The sequence below is a fragment of the Nicotiana tomentosiformis genome, chromosome 12 (assembly GCF_000390325.3).
Source record: "Nicotiana tomentosiformis chromosome 12, ASM39032v3, whole genome shotgun sequence".
Lineage (NCBI taxonomy): Eukaryota > Viridiplantae > Streptophyta > Magnoliopsida > Solanales > Solanaceae > Nicotiana > Nicotiana tomentosiformis.
In genome coordinates, this window is record NC_090823.1 from 44196691 (window position 1) to 44213335 (window position 16645).

Here is a 16645-nt window from a genome sequence, read left to right on the forward strand (position 1 = left end):
TCTCCAGTCTCACTCATGGGCTCACAATGTCATGAAAAGTAGCCCGGCAATAATGATATGACGTATTAATAAATAATAACTGAGACTGAGATATGGTATGAATGCATGGATATGAGTGAGTATGAAATATCAAGGAAATTAGTGAGATGACAGTAAAAATGACCACTATGGGTCCAAACAGTGTCAGCATAATGCATCAACATGATATCTAGCATGATTGACAGTTTAACTACTTTATCACATGGTGGAAATACGGATATCAACAAAGTAGGACCACTATACAGTGCCATAGAAGCAACATAGTCCCAATTCACATGGTGCACTCCCACAGGCCCATCACCTAGCATGTGCGTCACCACAACACCAATCACATAACACGTATTACGGGGTTTCATACTCTCAGTGCTAAGTTTAGAAGAGTTATTTACCTCGAACGAGCCAATACCAATGCCGAGCAAGCCAAGCAATGCTCCAAAGATGCCATAACGCGCGTAGCGACCTCCGAATGGCTCAAATCTAGCCAAAAGCAACTCAAATACAACAAATAAAGCCCAAGGAAACAATTTCAAATGATAAAGATCGAATCCCTAATCAAAAACTAAAATCGACCAGAACTCATACCCGGGTCTGCACCTCCAAACCCAACGAACTCACAAAACCAGATAATTCATTCAATTACGAGTCCAACCATACTAGTTTCACTCAAATCCAACTCCCATTCAATGTTCAAAATGAAAAAATTCATCTTATGAAACTTTAGGCCAAAACCCTCAATTTCCTCTTCAAATTCACAATCCAATTACCAAAACGAAGGTAGATTCATGAAATATAACCAAAACCGAGTAGATTCACAATCCATATGGTGACATTTGATCGCGTAGATTCACAAAATCGAATTGCTTCGCATCTGCGAAGGCGCAGACGCGGTGAATTGAGCGCAGAAGCGGTTGCCAGTGTAGAAGCAATATTTGGGCGCACACCTGCAAGTGCGCAGATGCAAGTATTTTACCGCATGTGCGAAGGCAGGCCTCCAGTGCTTCTCCGCAGAAGCATGATTTTTGGTCGCAAAAACGACGCCGCAGAAGCGGCTAATGTGTCGCATGTGCAAAAGTGCTGGGCAGAATGATAAATACAAGGGTTCGTGATTTTGGCTTCATTTTAACATTTCCAAGCTCGGATTGAGGCGAGTTTTGAAGAAAATGTCACTATATGGATTGTGAATCTACTCAGTTTTGGTTATATTTCATGAATCTACCTTCTTTTTGGTAATTGGATTGTGAATTTAAAGAGGAAAAGTTTGGCCAAAAGTTTCATAATATGAATTTTTGAGTTTGGAACATCGAATGGGAGTCGGATTTGAATGAAACTAGCATGGTTGGACTCGTAATTGAATGGGTTGTCGGATTTTATGAGATTTGTTGGGTTTCGAGGCACGGGCTCGGGTGTGATTTTTGGCCGGTTTTGGGTTTTGATTAAGGATTCGATCTTTATCATTTGGAATTGTTTCCTTGGGCTTTATTTGATATATTTGAGTTGCTTTTGGCTAGTTTTTAGCCGTTCGGAGGTCGCTACACTCGTGATGGCATCTTTCGAGCATCACTTGGCTTGTTTGGCATTGGTATTGGCTCGTTTGAGGTAAGTAACTCTTCTAAACTTAGTACTGAGTGTATGAAACCACGTAATACGTGTTATGTGATTTGTGTTGAGGTGACACACATGCTAGGTGACAGGCGTGTGAGCGTGCACCATGTGAATTGGGACTCTGTTGCTTCTATGGCACTGTATAATGGTCCTACTTTGTTGATATCCGTGTTTCCACCATGTGATAAAATAGTTAAGCTGTCAATCATGCTAGATATCTTGTTGAGGCATTATGCCGACACTGTTTGGACCCATAGTGGTCGTTTCTTACTGTCATCTCACTAATTTCATTGATATTTTATACTCGGTCATATCCAAGCATTCATACCATATCTTAGTCTCAGTTATTATTTATTGATACGTCATATCATTATTGCCGGGCTAGTTTTCATGACATTGTGAGCCCGTGAGTGAGACTGGAGAGATTGATGACTGAGTGAAGCCGAGGGCCTGAGTGAGAGTGATATTTTGGGATTGGGCTGCATGCCGCAGCATATTATATTGATTATATTTTATGGGATCGGGCTACACGCCACAACGATAGATTGATTATATTTTATCGGATCGGGTTGCACGCCACAACGATATAGCGCTTGGGCTAAAGGAGACCCTTCGGAGTATGCGCACCCCCAGTGAGTGCAATCGACTATATATATGTGGATCAGGCTGCATGTCGCAACGGGTATTGTACAACGCTGAGAGATTGAGTGTGCTGAGCATTGAGCATAGTGAGTGAGGATGCGAGACAATGAGATTGAGTACTGTGAGAGTGTGAGTATATGAGCTCATCATCGAGATGCATTACATTTGATATGCGTACTTGAGATACATGCATAGAGATGCATTTCCTTCTGCTACCCAGTTTTGGGACATTTATGATTTTACATATATCTTGACATGTAGGCATAGAGACGTACTTTCCTCATGCTATCTGAAAATGAAACATCTTACTTATCGTTGAAAGGATTTTTGGAAAAATCACAGTTTTCAAACTTACTCGTATTTTGGCATATTCGGTAAAAGATTTAAATTTTCACTGAGATACCTATTCTATTACCTGTATTATATTATTATGAACTATTGTGGAATAATGGTATTGTACCCGACCTTGTGTTAGTTCGTCACTACTTTCAACCTAAGGTTAGCTTTGTTACTTACTGACTACATGGGGTCGGTTGTACTCTTACTACACTTCTGCACCTTGCGTACAGATGTTGGTTATTGTGTTCGATGGGAGCTGGATTGAATATGTGCCTGCATCCCGGTTGTAGCTTCCCCTTGTTCATGGTAGCTTTAGATCTATAAAACTTTGTTTATGTACTTTTCAAACAGACAATGTATTTATTTCATTTCAACCTTGTAAATTCTATTCTTAGAATCTCATGATTTGTACTACCAGTCCTTGGGGAATGTATAAGATTCAGATATTTCTTTACTTAATCGCTTTATTAATTGTTATTAGAATTGGTTAGTGTGTAATTTGTTTAACTAGCAGGTTGGGTTAGGTGCCATCACGACTAGTGGATTTGGGGTCGTGACAGGTGGTATCAGAGCTCTAGGTTCATAGGTTCTACAAGTCATGAGCAAGTGTCTAGTAGAATCTTGCAGATCGGTATGATGACGTCCATACCTATCTTTGAGAGGCTACAGGGCATGTAGGATATACTTCTCATCTTTCTTTCCTTATCGTGCAGCATTGATTCAGCTTGAAGCGTAACTCTTTGAATGCCTTCCACGCATTCGTATGCACACATGCGCACTCGATATCAGCTGTGCATCGACGACATGTGATTCCATGGTTGAGGTATGAGATGTGATTTTGGCATGCTGACGATGGGCCAGTCTGGAGGACTTGAGGTCGGGTTTTGATGGTAGCCTGAGCACGGAGATTTCGATTGAGTGAGCACGTGCTTTTGGGACTTATATGTCCGGTGGTGTTCCTGTTAGTGGAATTTGTGATTGGATGACTATGTGGTGAGTATGATATGACTGCGAGATATGTTCAGATTGTTCGAATGTGATGAGAAGAGTTTACTTAAGATGTAGCAAGAACTATTGGGTGTTTGATTTCTGTCTTGATTTGGCGTATGGCCTCGAGTTATGGGTCTGTTGAAGGACCTCTCATGTTGTTTAGTTGTGGAGTGCAGTAGATTTCATGTTGTGTTATGAGTTCTGACTATGTATTTATTTCATTTCAGCTTTATAAACTCTATTCTTAGAAGCTCATTATTTGTACTACCAGTCCTTGGGAAATGTAAAAAATTCAGTAAATTACTATCGTTTATTTGTCTTGTTAATATTATTGGAATTGGACAATTACTAGTTGGCTTACCTAGCGAGTTGGGTCAGGTGCTATTACGACTAGTGGATTTGGGGTCGTGACTGGGCCCGAGGGTGATTTTTATCAACTTTTCGAGCGGAATTGAAAATTATTGTAAATTGAAATTTAATGAGTATTAGAGTATATATTTATGGATTTTCATATTTATTGACTAGTTTTGGAGCGATGGGCATCGGTTTGAGTTGTTGGAAAGGCTTTGGAGCCGTTTATGGAACTTCGGAGCGAGGTAAGTCTCCTTTCTAACCTTGTAAGAGGGAATTAACCTCATAGGTGAATCAAATTATTATGTGCTTCTATTTGTGGGGGCAACGTACGCACGAGGTGACGAGAGTCCGTGCGTACCTACTATTATGCTTATGTCCGGGTATTCTAGGACCCATATCATGTTGTACTTGTGATGTTTGCGCCCTACTTGTTAATTTAATTATTTAAAACATTTAAAAACTCGATAAAGGAATTGTAAAAAGGTTAAACTTCATTTACTTCACCGTTAAATGAGAATTGGTAACTCTTTGAATATTAGCCCCTTAATAAATCTTGAATTGTTTGTTTAATATGTTTTCTCTTTTTTGGAGCGGACCGAACGCCTCGGTAGCAGATAGATGCATCTATAGTTCGCGTCGTTCGACCCTTGACAGTGCACAGTTTAAATATTTATGTTGGATCGGGCCGCACGACCTCGGCATGATTTGCGTATGATTGAATTGGTTATTTTGGAATTTATAATAATTGATATTGCTTCATTGGCCTGAGATACAAAATATTATTGAGTTTACAGTCGTTCTATACAATCCATGCTTAATTATATTATCGATGTTTTATTGTTAGTCCATGGTAAGTGTCGGAGGCGACCCCTCGTCACTACTTCTTCGAGGTTAGACTAGATACTTACTGGGTACGCGTTGATTTACGTACTCATACTACACTTGCTGCATATTTTTTTATGCAGATGCATTTATGTCTAATGGCCCTATAGGCGCAGAGGCACGGTTATTGCGGGGACTCAGGCGAGCTGCATTCCATGTTACGAGTTCGCAGCATGCACAGAGTCTCCATCCGAGTTATTTTATATTTTCTTCCCTGTCTAATTTTGTATTCTAGACATATGTCGTATTTTATCATACTTCCTAGTTAATGCTCATGCACTTGTGACACCAGATTTTGGGGATGATTATGGGTTGTTCCGAATTGTCGTTGTGAAGATATTATCATTTACTCTGTAAACTTTTATCTCTTACTATTTAATTGAAGAAAATTTACGATTTCAAAAATACTAAAATGAGTAATTAAGTTAAACTCTTATTGTTGGCTTGCCTGACAGTAGTGTTAGGCACCATCGCGACCTTTAACGGATTTTGGGTCGTGACATAATGTAATTATTTTTGGTAAGGTGATCAATTTTGTATTTTGCCGTGGACTCATTATATACTCCATGGTTATTTAATAAATTGCAAAGGATTTCAATATTTATACATTTTTCAATCAAAATGATCATCACGCTCCTCAAATATAACAAAAATAATAGTCACAACCATGCAAGAAAAATAATTACATGTGGCACCTATTAAGATGATTTTTTTAACATATAGCATAACATTGTTGAGAAGTTTTTTCACAATTTTTTCAATATATGTAAGAATAATAAAAAATATGGTAATCACATGAATCACATAATTGCGTCGAGTTCACACCTTTTACTTGAAAATATTATCAAAATTACGAAGGATTATATGATAATTTTGAAATTCATTCCACGTCGTTTGAGTTAAAATGATTTTAAAACTTTTGAATAAATCTCCACTATTTAAATATGTACTATCGAGAATAATCAAGAATTACGTGGACATGAAGAATAAATACATTTAAAAGAATTATATTACTCCAATGCTCTAAAATTAACATTCGTACTTCTCAGCAAATCAGTACCTTAAACAATACAAATATTTATTTTGTTAAAAAATAAATATTTATTATCCAGAAAAAGGCAAATATGAAAAAGATAGATAGTTTGAAAAAAAAACTTAAATTCATAAACCCAATATCATCAAATGATACACAAAGGTAAAATCAATACCTTATATTATGCAAACATCCTATTTGTTTGGAAAGTACCAGTTGATTTTCACATTCTATATGAACATATTTTTGCTTCTGTCACAGAGCCGATCCAATCATTATGTTCCAGTTACTTTAAATTATTTTTAATCCAGTCATCACACATACTACATTAAAAATAATATTCTAAAGTATTTTGCTTTTTAGTTAAATACATATAAATTGATGTAAATCTTGAATTGGAGACAATTCATGGCACATGAGCATCTAATGAAAATAAACTGATCAACGGAAAATTTTGTTAGTTTTCAATATATAGGAGACTTGGACATCCTTATTCTAGGAAACCTAATCTAACATCCGTCGATTTGTTTTGAGAAATTTATAAAGGAATCAATTACTCATATTGAAGTAAAATAAATAACAAGTTAAAGAGCACAATCTCATATGTAATTAAAACCACTTTATTATCGTGTAAAAGATAAATATTCATATAAACTTGTCCCTATATTTTTTATCCTTTAAAATTAGATTTTATATTTTTAAAAAGTTATTATATAATTATTTTCTTTTTATTTTATATTTTAAAAATTAACTCAAAGTATTTGAATTATGTAGTAACTCGTAATATTTAGGAACACAAAATATATCATAAAAGATACTAACTTAATTTAGTTTTAGCTTTATATGAACTAATACAATGAATTTCCATTTTTTAAGCAAATATAACACTAGGCATGCTGCCTAGTGGCTAATATATTAATAAAATCCCAAAATTGGGTCCAAAACTTAAAAGATATCCAAAGCTAAATACAAATTGCACAAAAGCACTAGCTGCTAGACAGATGAAATAACTAATATCTAAGGAACTAGCTATTACAACATGATAAGTTGCATGCTTCATTCTCCAGTCAGTGTATATGAATCCAATAGCCAGGGAAAAATACCAAGTAGCACCTATCAAGCTCTCACCATGCTCCAGGGTATGCATTCCATTGGAAATGAACAAGGCTAGCATGAATTCAAAACATTTACACCACTGAATTGAAGCACGAAAAATCTTCCAACCATCGCTGTTGCTCCAGAATGAACAACTCCATATAGTTTTCCAGTTCAAATCAAGGCAGCATACTGAATTTGCCCAAAGCATCTGATAATTCATCTGCCTACTAAATAAGCATAACATGTATACTGAATTATCATCTCCAGAATGAGTGTGTGAACATACTAATACCACTGAAAAATGATAACTCAACACATAATATAACAGAAGGAGCAGCAGATGATGTGATGAGTTGTGAAACTGTATTGCATTGTGTAATGTGTGCAAGCATTTATGCACAGAACAAATTGCAGTAGTAGCTTCATGTGAAAGTCTGAACCAGGCAATCATAATATACCTTCGGATACCATTGGATCCCATCTTTGATCCTTCAAAGTAATATGCAAAATTGGAGTGCACAGTGCATCCAATGTTATGATTCTGCATATGGCTATGCAAAGCACAGACCTACTGTTCATCAGTATTATGCCATGTGATTTTATGTGATAGAACACCACCTGCCTTGCATTAACTAATCCATATAACATTAGAATGTCCCCATAATGAGCATAAAAACATGCTAATATCACTGAGAAATACCCTAACATTATACAGAATATAGCAACATTAAATAACACAAGGACATGCAATTTCAGTTGAGGTCTTCTCATCAGTCAGGCACTTTTCTTTTAGCCACTCTCACCCTCAAATTAGGTGTTTGTAATTTGTCAAGATTGATTATTCTCCTTCCTGCACTAGGCATTTTAGAGAAAGAGTGAAACTGAATGGTACCTGCAAAAAAAAACAATGTTAGCTAAAACATCTGCTACTGTGTTTCCCTCCCTTAGGACATGCTAAAAGATCACATTATAATTCTCCTTTATCTCCTTAATCTTCTTCACTTCCTTCCCAATGTTCCAAGGTATATCCCATTCACCTTCAATAATCTTATTCATCACTAAGGAATCTGTCTCAATAATGAGTGGATGAAGCTACCTTTGAACACAGTATAAGAGCCCTTCCACTATTGCCCTGGCCTAAGCTACTATATTAGTTGAGATCCCTAGTTCTTCTGCCATTGCAAATACCACATTTCCAGTATCATTCCTCACACAGAAACCATAAGAACTTGGCCCAATATTCCCTCTAGAAGCACCATCAGTGTTGCACTTATACCACCTCTCTTAAGGTAGCTGCCATGTAATTCTTTTGGTAACAACATAAGGTTTGTAGCCTTCAAAGTACCTGACCATATCTGGCCAAACTAGGGGGATATTAGACAACCAAGGATATCTAACTCTAGCTAGAAAGTGTAGAGTTTTGTTCACCTCATGTACAACCCTATGAAATGATACTGCACCTCCTCCATGCTTCATTGAATTCCTCCTCTTCCAAATCTCCCACGTAATAATGACTGGAACTACTTGAAATAAAGGCTTGAGCATAGTACAACATGTTGCACTCTACCATTCTCTAATTACCTTATGTACTTGTACTAGACTAATCACCAATCTTGCAGCTTGCAAGAAGACTTTCCATAGCCTACTAGCAATATCACTTGTAAGAAAAATATGTTGGAAAGTTTCTTATTGTGGTGGTAAGAAACACCAACACTTAGAAACAACTAATTGGCCAGCTCTCCTCCATATATCATTTGTTGGCACCTTCCCTCTCCAAAGCCTCCATAGGAAGAAAGAGATCTTAAATGGAAACCCCTTTGTTCATAACAACTTGTATTCTGGATTTGGATGAGCCCTATGCCTCAATATTTGCCAAGCACTACCTACTACAAACTTGCCAGAAGATGTTGGCATCCATTTAGGTGTGTCCCGAAATTCATCAGTATTATCAAAATATACCTCTTGCCTTGTGTGATCAGCAATATCTTCTTGAAAATTCTCCTCCAACATTTGTTCATTCCATCCATCTTCATCTCTAAATTCTGCCACCTCCTGTAACTCTTCATTGATATTGAACTCTGGCGGTAGTACATGATATAATGCTCCAAGACCAGTCCAATTCTAATGCCAAATATTTGTAGAGCCCCTATTCATTTCCCACAAAAGTTTATGTTCAACCCCTTCTCTAGCCTCTAGTATTTTCCTCCACACATGTGATCCTTGTATAAATTGAACCATAGTTGGCATTTCTTTTTTGCAATATTTGTTCCACATAAAATTTGACCATAAGGATTTTGATATCCTAAACCTCCACCACAACTTTGCAAACAAGGCTTTGGATACATCAAATAAAGATCTGAACCCTAATCCTCCTCCTTCCTTTACAAAACATAAATTGAGCCACTTGGTCCAGTGCCTGCTTCTACCTTCTTCCTTAGTACTCCAAAAGAATCTAGCAAACATCTTGTGCAAATGTACAAGCACATTATTAGGAGGATCCAACACTGAAAGGATGTGAGTTGGTAAGCTTTGCAACACACTAGTATTAAGTGTAGCTTTACCTCTAAAAGACAGTAATTTTCCTTTTCAAGAATGTAGCTTTGCCTTCACCTTTTTTATGAGATCATTGTAATAATCTTTTCTCCTCCTTGTATAAAATATTAGACACCCTATATAAGTGAAAGAGAAGCCGCCTCTCTAAAATCCAGTTATGGCACCAACATTATGAAACAACTCTCCTGCCACATTAGCGTGTATGAAATATGAGCTTTTTGACTTGTTGATCAGTTGTGCAGATATTTGCTCATACAGTATAAGGACTTCAACCACTTTGCTCAATGAATATGGATCAGCAGAGGCAAATATAATTGTATCATCAACATATTCCAAATGATTCAAAGGATCAGACCATTTTGGCATACCAAATCCTCTAAACTTCTTGTCTTCAAATAACTTGTTCAATTATATTGACAGAACCTTAGCAGAAAGAATAAATAAGGCTGGAGACAAAGGATCCCCCTGCTTCACCCCTCTTGTAGACTTAAAAAATCCAGATGCTTGCCCATTTATAAGTACTGAATAACAATTGTTTGCCAATAGATTACAAATCATGTTGATGAAGTGCTCAGCAAATTCCATCTTTCTCAATACATGAAGTAGATACTCCCATGACACCCTATCATAAGCCTTGGTAATGTCTAACTTAATCACATCATTAGCAGGCTTCCCCTTTAGTCTAATATCTGTGACCATTTCTTGTGTGAGCAATACATTTTCAAAGATACTCCTCCCCTTCACAAAGCCAGACTGATTGGCAGATATCAAAGAAGGAAGAATCTTCTCCAATCTATCATGTAATACCCTAGAGATCACCTTATTAATAAAGTTACCAAGACTTATACGCCTTAGATCTGAGAAAGTTTGAACCTGAGGTTTCTTGGACAGGAGAACAAGATTTGTGTGTGTTACTGACTTTGGCAAAGATGCACTTCCATAGAACTCTATCAGCAACCTGAGGATGGCCTCCCCTACAATATCCCAACAATGCTAGAAAAATAATCTAGTAAAATCATCAGGGCCACTTGCACTATCTCCACTTAGTGCAAATACTGCACTTTTAACTTCATCAATGGTAGAAATCTTGTAAAGCTCCAAATTCTGCTCTATAGTTACCATATTAGGCACATTGTTCAGTAGCTCAAAAGTTGTAGAATACCCTTCTTGTGTGATTGTTTTTTGGAAGAAATCTACTGCAGCATTAGCCATGAGATCTTGAGATTCCAACAAATCACCATCTCTATTCTGAATTATTTTGAGTTGTAATTTATGTCTCTTGCCATTTACATGGTTATGAAAGAACCTTGTGTTTCTGCCTCCTTCAGCAAACCAATTCATATCAGCCTTTTGTTTTCAATACCGCTCCTCAATGCTCAAGTATTTTTTTCAATTCAGCTTGTGCTTGTTGAAGGACTATTTTGTTCTCCACTGTTAGTTCTTCTTCAAATAACATCTCTTTAATTCTAACCACATCTTCTCTAATAGCCAACTGCTTGAATATATCACCAAAAATGAGTTTATTCCATTTAGAAAGAGCAGTCTTAACCCTTTTCAACTTTTGCTTGAGCATCAAGAATGGATCTCCAATGAAATCAGCCATCCAATTCTGCCTAACCACCTCCATAAAGGTTTCATGATTTGTCCAAAAATTCAAGAATTTGAATGGTTTTACAATTTTCATTGGCTTTTCTCCAGAACTCATCAAGAGTGGAGCATGATCTGAACTAGTTTTGATGAGATGCTCCATCTCTATATCAGGGAATAGGTTTTGGAAAGGCAAGTTCACAAGTATTCTATCCAACCTTTTGAATATACATTCTTCATTAGGCCTTCCATTCCACCAAGTGAAAGGACTGCCCTTATACCCAAGATCAAACAGTTCACAAGAATTTATACAAAAAGCAAAATCTTCATATTTTGGAGGATACACAGGCAGTCCTCTTATCTTCTCTTCCTCATCAAGAATCACATTGAAATCCCCCCTAACAAACCAAGGCAATTTCATATCACTAGCTAGATAATATATATTGTCCCACAACTCTAACCTTTCCAATGATGAACATTTTGCATACATAAAAGTCATCATAATATGCTTTCCTATATCCTGATGATATATCCTGATAGTTAGCTGTTGTTCATTATCCATCAACAAATCCCATTCCACCACAGCATCAAAAAATAACCATATCTTCCCATTCACATTTGAAATTGAAGCTTCCATTCCTAGCCTCCTTCTATACCTCTAAATATATCTTGTCTTTTGAAATGGCTCCATCAATGCAACAATGAAAAAGCCATGTTACCTTTGCATATATATAACCCTCTGAAAGGCATGCTGAGTCTTAACAGACCTTATATTCCATATTAGAGTTTTAATCATCGTCTTGTTGTTGAGGCTGTCCTCTTGGGCAAAATTCTAGTAATTGGATGTGGCTCCTTGGCTTGTGTTTGCTTTTTCCCTTTATTTCCACTTTTACCTAAAACTCTAGGTGACAAATCCCCTTCTCTTGCTACAGCTTTAAAGTTTCCAGCAATTGAATAATCATCACCTTCATCTTCATATTGTTGTTGTTGATCCACCAAAGCATTCTGAGTATCCACGGGCAGCTCCTTGTGAGTGATTATATCATGTAATATCTGATTTGGAAACATCAAAGGTACATTGATTTGTATCTGTATTGGTGATCCAGTTCCAGAAGCACATGCTATAGGCATTGTCTCAATTGCATCTGAGTCCCTTTGTACTATGGCTTGCTTAATTTGATTATGTGCCTTTCTTGTGGCCTCCTTCAATATCTCAGCATTGCTCCGTATCCTCCCCCGATTCTCCTGCATCACTTTGAATTGAAGATCATAGATAGAACCCAAACTAGAGTTCACTATAGTAGAATTCCCAGAAAATACTGTTCCATTGAGATCACCCCCATTCTCATCGATTGTTTGATGGTCTGACCCCATTATATCCTTCAATACCTCCATATTAACATCCCCAATTTGGTCCTTCATTAAATCATACACTGGAACCCCATCAACAGTGGCCCAAATCTCCCCAGAATTTCTAGGGTTTACTGTTCCATTGGCCCGCTTCTTGGCTAATGGTGCAGTAGTTGATCCCTCATGATTTCCTGCTTCTTTTGATGTCCCTCTATCATCTCTAGCTGGTGGAACTGCTTCCTTGACCTTAGAACTCGATTCATCACCAACCATAGTTTTTGAATTTCTAGGGTATACTGTAGTTAGAGCCAAACTGCCTATTTTTGTATCTGATTATTTCCTTTATCCTCTATGACTCATGTTGCATTTGTTGACCCTATCTGAGCTTCCATTTCATCAGCTTCATCACTCCATAAAGTTTTTCTAGAATTTACTTCATTATGCTCCTCCAATTGTCCCGAATTCTCATAGGTTTGTGAAGGTACCTCGTGGCATGATTGATTGATTGTCACATTGAGCTCCCTTAATTCCTCCTTGCTAGTACCAAACCTTCTATGCACCCATTCAATTGTAGACTCTTTGTTCACCCCCTCATCAATCCCTACCTCAATAGAACTAGGAGAACTAGCCTTAGCTAACTCTTTATTACCTTTCACATCTGGTGATTGAGTCCCTATTTGACTAGGCTTCACATTATTTTCCTTATTAGTTGCCTCAACTGCTTCCTTCTTGACACGCCTAGCTGCCATCCCAATCCCAGTCCCAATAGTTTTAGGATGTAGGGTACCCTCCTGATTGTCTTTACCATGGTCCTCAACCCTAATCCTTGAATCATTAGGATTAGGATTTCCTCCCTTAGCCGCTGAAATATTCCCAGTCCCTTTTGGAGAACTGGAATTTTCCTTGTTATTCACCTGCTTCTTCTCCTGATCCTTATTATATTTATCTCTTTGTTGCTTTTTGTGTTTTTCATTATTGCTATTATCTCTTTTGCCATCAGGGATCCTCAGTGTTGGTGGAGCAATTTCCTCAACCTCCAATGCATTAAATTTGTTCTTTGCAGTTACTGCCTCAACCTTAGCCTTTCCCTTGCCATTGCTAGGTTCCTTCTCCTTTGTGTTGTCAATGATATAACCCCTCTTATCACGTTGGTATTTATTTTTCCTTGCTCGCATACACTATTGCCTGGCTTGATTAGCAATAAGTTTCCCTACAACTTTACCACTAGTTAATACCTTTGTAGAAGCAGCAGTTGTGCCAATTACCTCTTGCTCATTCTTCTTATGATTGCCTTGATACTCAAACTGCCTCAACTCTGGATTAATAACCCAGCACTCATCTTTTTTGTGACATTGTTTCTTGCATGAATTACAATACTTAGGCATATAATCATACCTAATTTTGATCCATTTAAACTCCTCGGGTCCAGACTCATGCTCCTCCTCTACAATTTTGATCCTTTGAGGAAAATTGGATAACAAATTCATCTCAACCTTCACTTTAGCACAACTTGGTCGAGTTCCATTTTGAGTAGCCAAGTCCACATGAAGTGGCCTTCATACTACCCTAGACAGAGAGAACACAAACTCCTTGCCGAAGAAGTTAGGTGGTAAATCTTGAAAGGGAATCCAAGCAATGGCGACAGGAGTTTCCTCACTAGGTTTCCACCATGGATTCCACTTAGTAAAACGCATCTGCCACATCTCATTTTGTATTTTTAAATAAAAAGCAGGCTTAGATAAAAGATGAATATAATCCTCCATTAATGAAACTTTAATTAACACATGACTATCTTCTATCAATCCAACTGAGCACTGCCTTTTAAGTTCACATTGAATTGGAATAGTTTTATGTAAGTCTTGAATCCCAAGCTTACCATACGAGAATTTTTCCAATACTGCCATGTTCAATCCTTGTTGTGCGATGGATTGACGAATTTCCTGCTTCTTCCAGCATACAATGGGCTCACCATGAAGGTATTCAATAGGTTTTAGGGCTACGCTGGGTTGCAACTGCATGGGCACATTTAATGAAGTAGGTTGTATTAGATATGCATAGGTTTGGACTGGATTAGGGTTTGTAGCTGTTGTTTGGGGCTGTGGGGAGGGAGAAGACGACTGACCAGCCTCAGAAGGAGGCTGGCCAGTGGCTGGAGAAGCCATGAAAACTAGGTTTAGGCGCCAAGTTTAGGGTTTTTTCATGAGAGAGAAGAGAGCATTTTTGTTCCAAACTTTTAGCTTCTTATAAATGTTTCCACTTTGTTAAAAATTTTATAAATCTTTTTAGAGCATAGTACTAAAGTTTTCCTTTAGTACATGCCTTGTTGTAAGGAATTGTAATTAGGATCAACAATTCTTTTTGAATGAAAATTATGGAAGTAGTTTTCTAGTTCAAGCAGGATCAATGTTATAGGGTTGGGCATATGTGTAGTTTAAATCGAAAAAGATTTTCATTGTATTAGGTAATTTATCATTAGATCCTTAAATTATACAAATATTTAAGGGCATAAAAGTCGATCAATATTTCAAGGATATTTTAGTCGTTCAACATTTAGCATAAATTATTCGTGATTTTATAATAATATAGATAGATAGATAGATATAGATAGATAGATACCTTCCTATCAACGGGAAGGTTACAAGATTGATTGTGACTGTAATGACCTGACCGGTCGTTTTGAGCTCTAGCGCGTCGTTCAGTGATTTGACATTTTGAGTAGCTTCGCTTTAGGTATTATGACTTGTACATGTGGTCGGAATTGAATTTCGGAGTTGATTTGGAAAGAAAATTCTCATTTAGGAAGCTTTAAGTTGGAAGAGATGACTAAGGTTTAAATTTTGAGTAAACGATCTCGGAATCAGGATTTGAAAGTTCCAATGGGTTCGTATGATGATTTCGGACTTGGGCGTATGTCCGGAGTGGGTTTTGGGTGACCCGAGAGCATTTCAGTGCTTATTATGAAAAGTTAGCATATTGGAAGAATTTCATAAATTTGGGTTGAAGTGTATTTTGATGTTATCGATGTTCGTTTGGGATTTCGAGCCTGGGAATAGCTCTGTATGGTGATTCTGGTTTTAGGGGCGCGTTCAAATGTGGATTTGGGGGTCTGTAGGTCATTTCGGGGTTATTTGGCGAAAGATTGGAATTTTTAGGTTTTTAGGAATTTTGCCCGGGAGTGGACTTTTGATATCAGGGTTGGATTCTGATTCCGTAAGTGGGAGTATGTCCGTAATTTCAATTATGACTTGTGTGCAAAATTTGAGGTCAATCGAACTTGATTTGATGCGTTCCGGTACAAGTTATAGAATTTGGAAATTTGGAAATTATATGTCTTATTTGAGGCGCGATTCAAGATTTTGATGTTGTTTCACGTGGCTTAAGGCTTTGACTAAGTTCATATTGTATTTTGGGACATGTTGGTATATTTGGTTAAGGTCTCGAGGGCCTCGGGTGGATTCCGGATGGTTAATAGATTGAATTTGGCCTTATGTAAATGTTGAAGCTGCTGTCATCTGGTGTAACAGCACCTGCGAGGTTTTGGCCATAGGTGTGGGACCACAGAAGCGGCCCAGGGGTCGTAGAAGCAGAGCAGGTCAGCCAGGGGAAGGACCGCAGGTGCAGAGTTCTGGCCGCATCTACGCAAGCACAGAAGCGAAGCGTTGTGCGCAGAAGTAGGAGAAGGCGCAGGAGCGAAAGTGGGCTCGCACCTGCGATGTCGTAAAAGCGGGGAATGTTTACGCATGTTCGAGTCATCGTGTTTGGGTGATTTTCTGCAGAAGTGGTGGCGATGTCGCAAAAGGGACGCCGCATGTGTGGCTATATTCCCGCAGGTACGAAAATATCGCCGGGCAGAATTGTTTTAAGAGCGGGATTTGGCTCTTCTTCTCTCATTTTTCACATGGTTGGGACAATTTTGGAGAGCTTCAAGGAGGGATTTTCATCAAGCAACACGAGGTAAGTGATTCCCATCTATTACAAGTTAAATACATGGATTATATAAGGATTTAAACATGAAAATTAGTAGGAATTTGAGAGTTTTGGTAGAAAACCTAGAAATTGGTATTTTTGGATTTTGACCACGAAATTGGACATGGAATTGGGAATAAATAATATATTTGAGTTCGTATTGTTATGTGTAATGATTATCTTCGGAAATTTTTGGAATCCGGGCACGTT

At 37.7% G+C, this 16645-nt stretch overlaps 2 protein-coding genes across 2 annotated transcripts; both read right to left on the minus strand.

Moving 5' to 3' along the window:
• Nucleotides 1–10901: 10901 nt before the first annotated feature.
• Nucleotides 10902–11756, minus strand: LOC138902553 (uncharacterized). Its single transcript, XM_070190434.1, has one exon. It carries the CDS (start codon nt 11754–11756, stop codon nt 10902–10904), a length of 855 nt encoding a protein of 284 aa, XP_070046535.1.
• Nucleotides 11757–12825: 1069 nt separating this feature from the next.
• Nucleotides 12826–13644, minus strand: LOC138902554 (uncharacterized). The gene has a single exon (XM_070190435.1). The coding sequence runs from the start codon at nt 13642–13644 to the stop codon at nt 12826–12828; it is 819 nt and encodes a 272-aa protein (XP_070046536.1).
• Between the last annotated feature and the right edge of the window lie 3001 nt (nt 13645–16645).

Excerpts from the sequence above, each read along its gene's own strand:
- LOC138902553 (XM_070190434.1), bottom strand. The coding sequence starts at position 11,756 with ATGGAAGCTTCAATTTCAAATGTGAATGGGAAGATATGGTTATTTTTT.
- LOC138902554 (XM_070190435.1), bottom strand. The coding sequence starts at position 13,644 with ATGCGAGCAAGGAAAAATAAATACCAACGTGATAAGAGGGGTTATATC.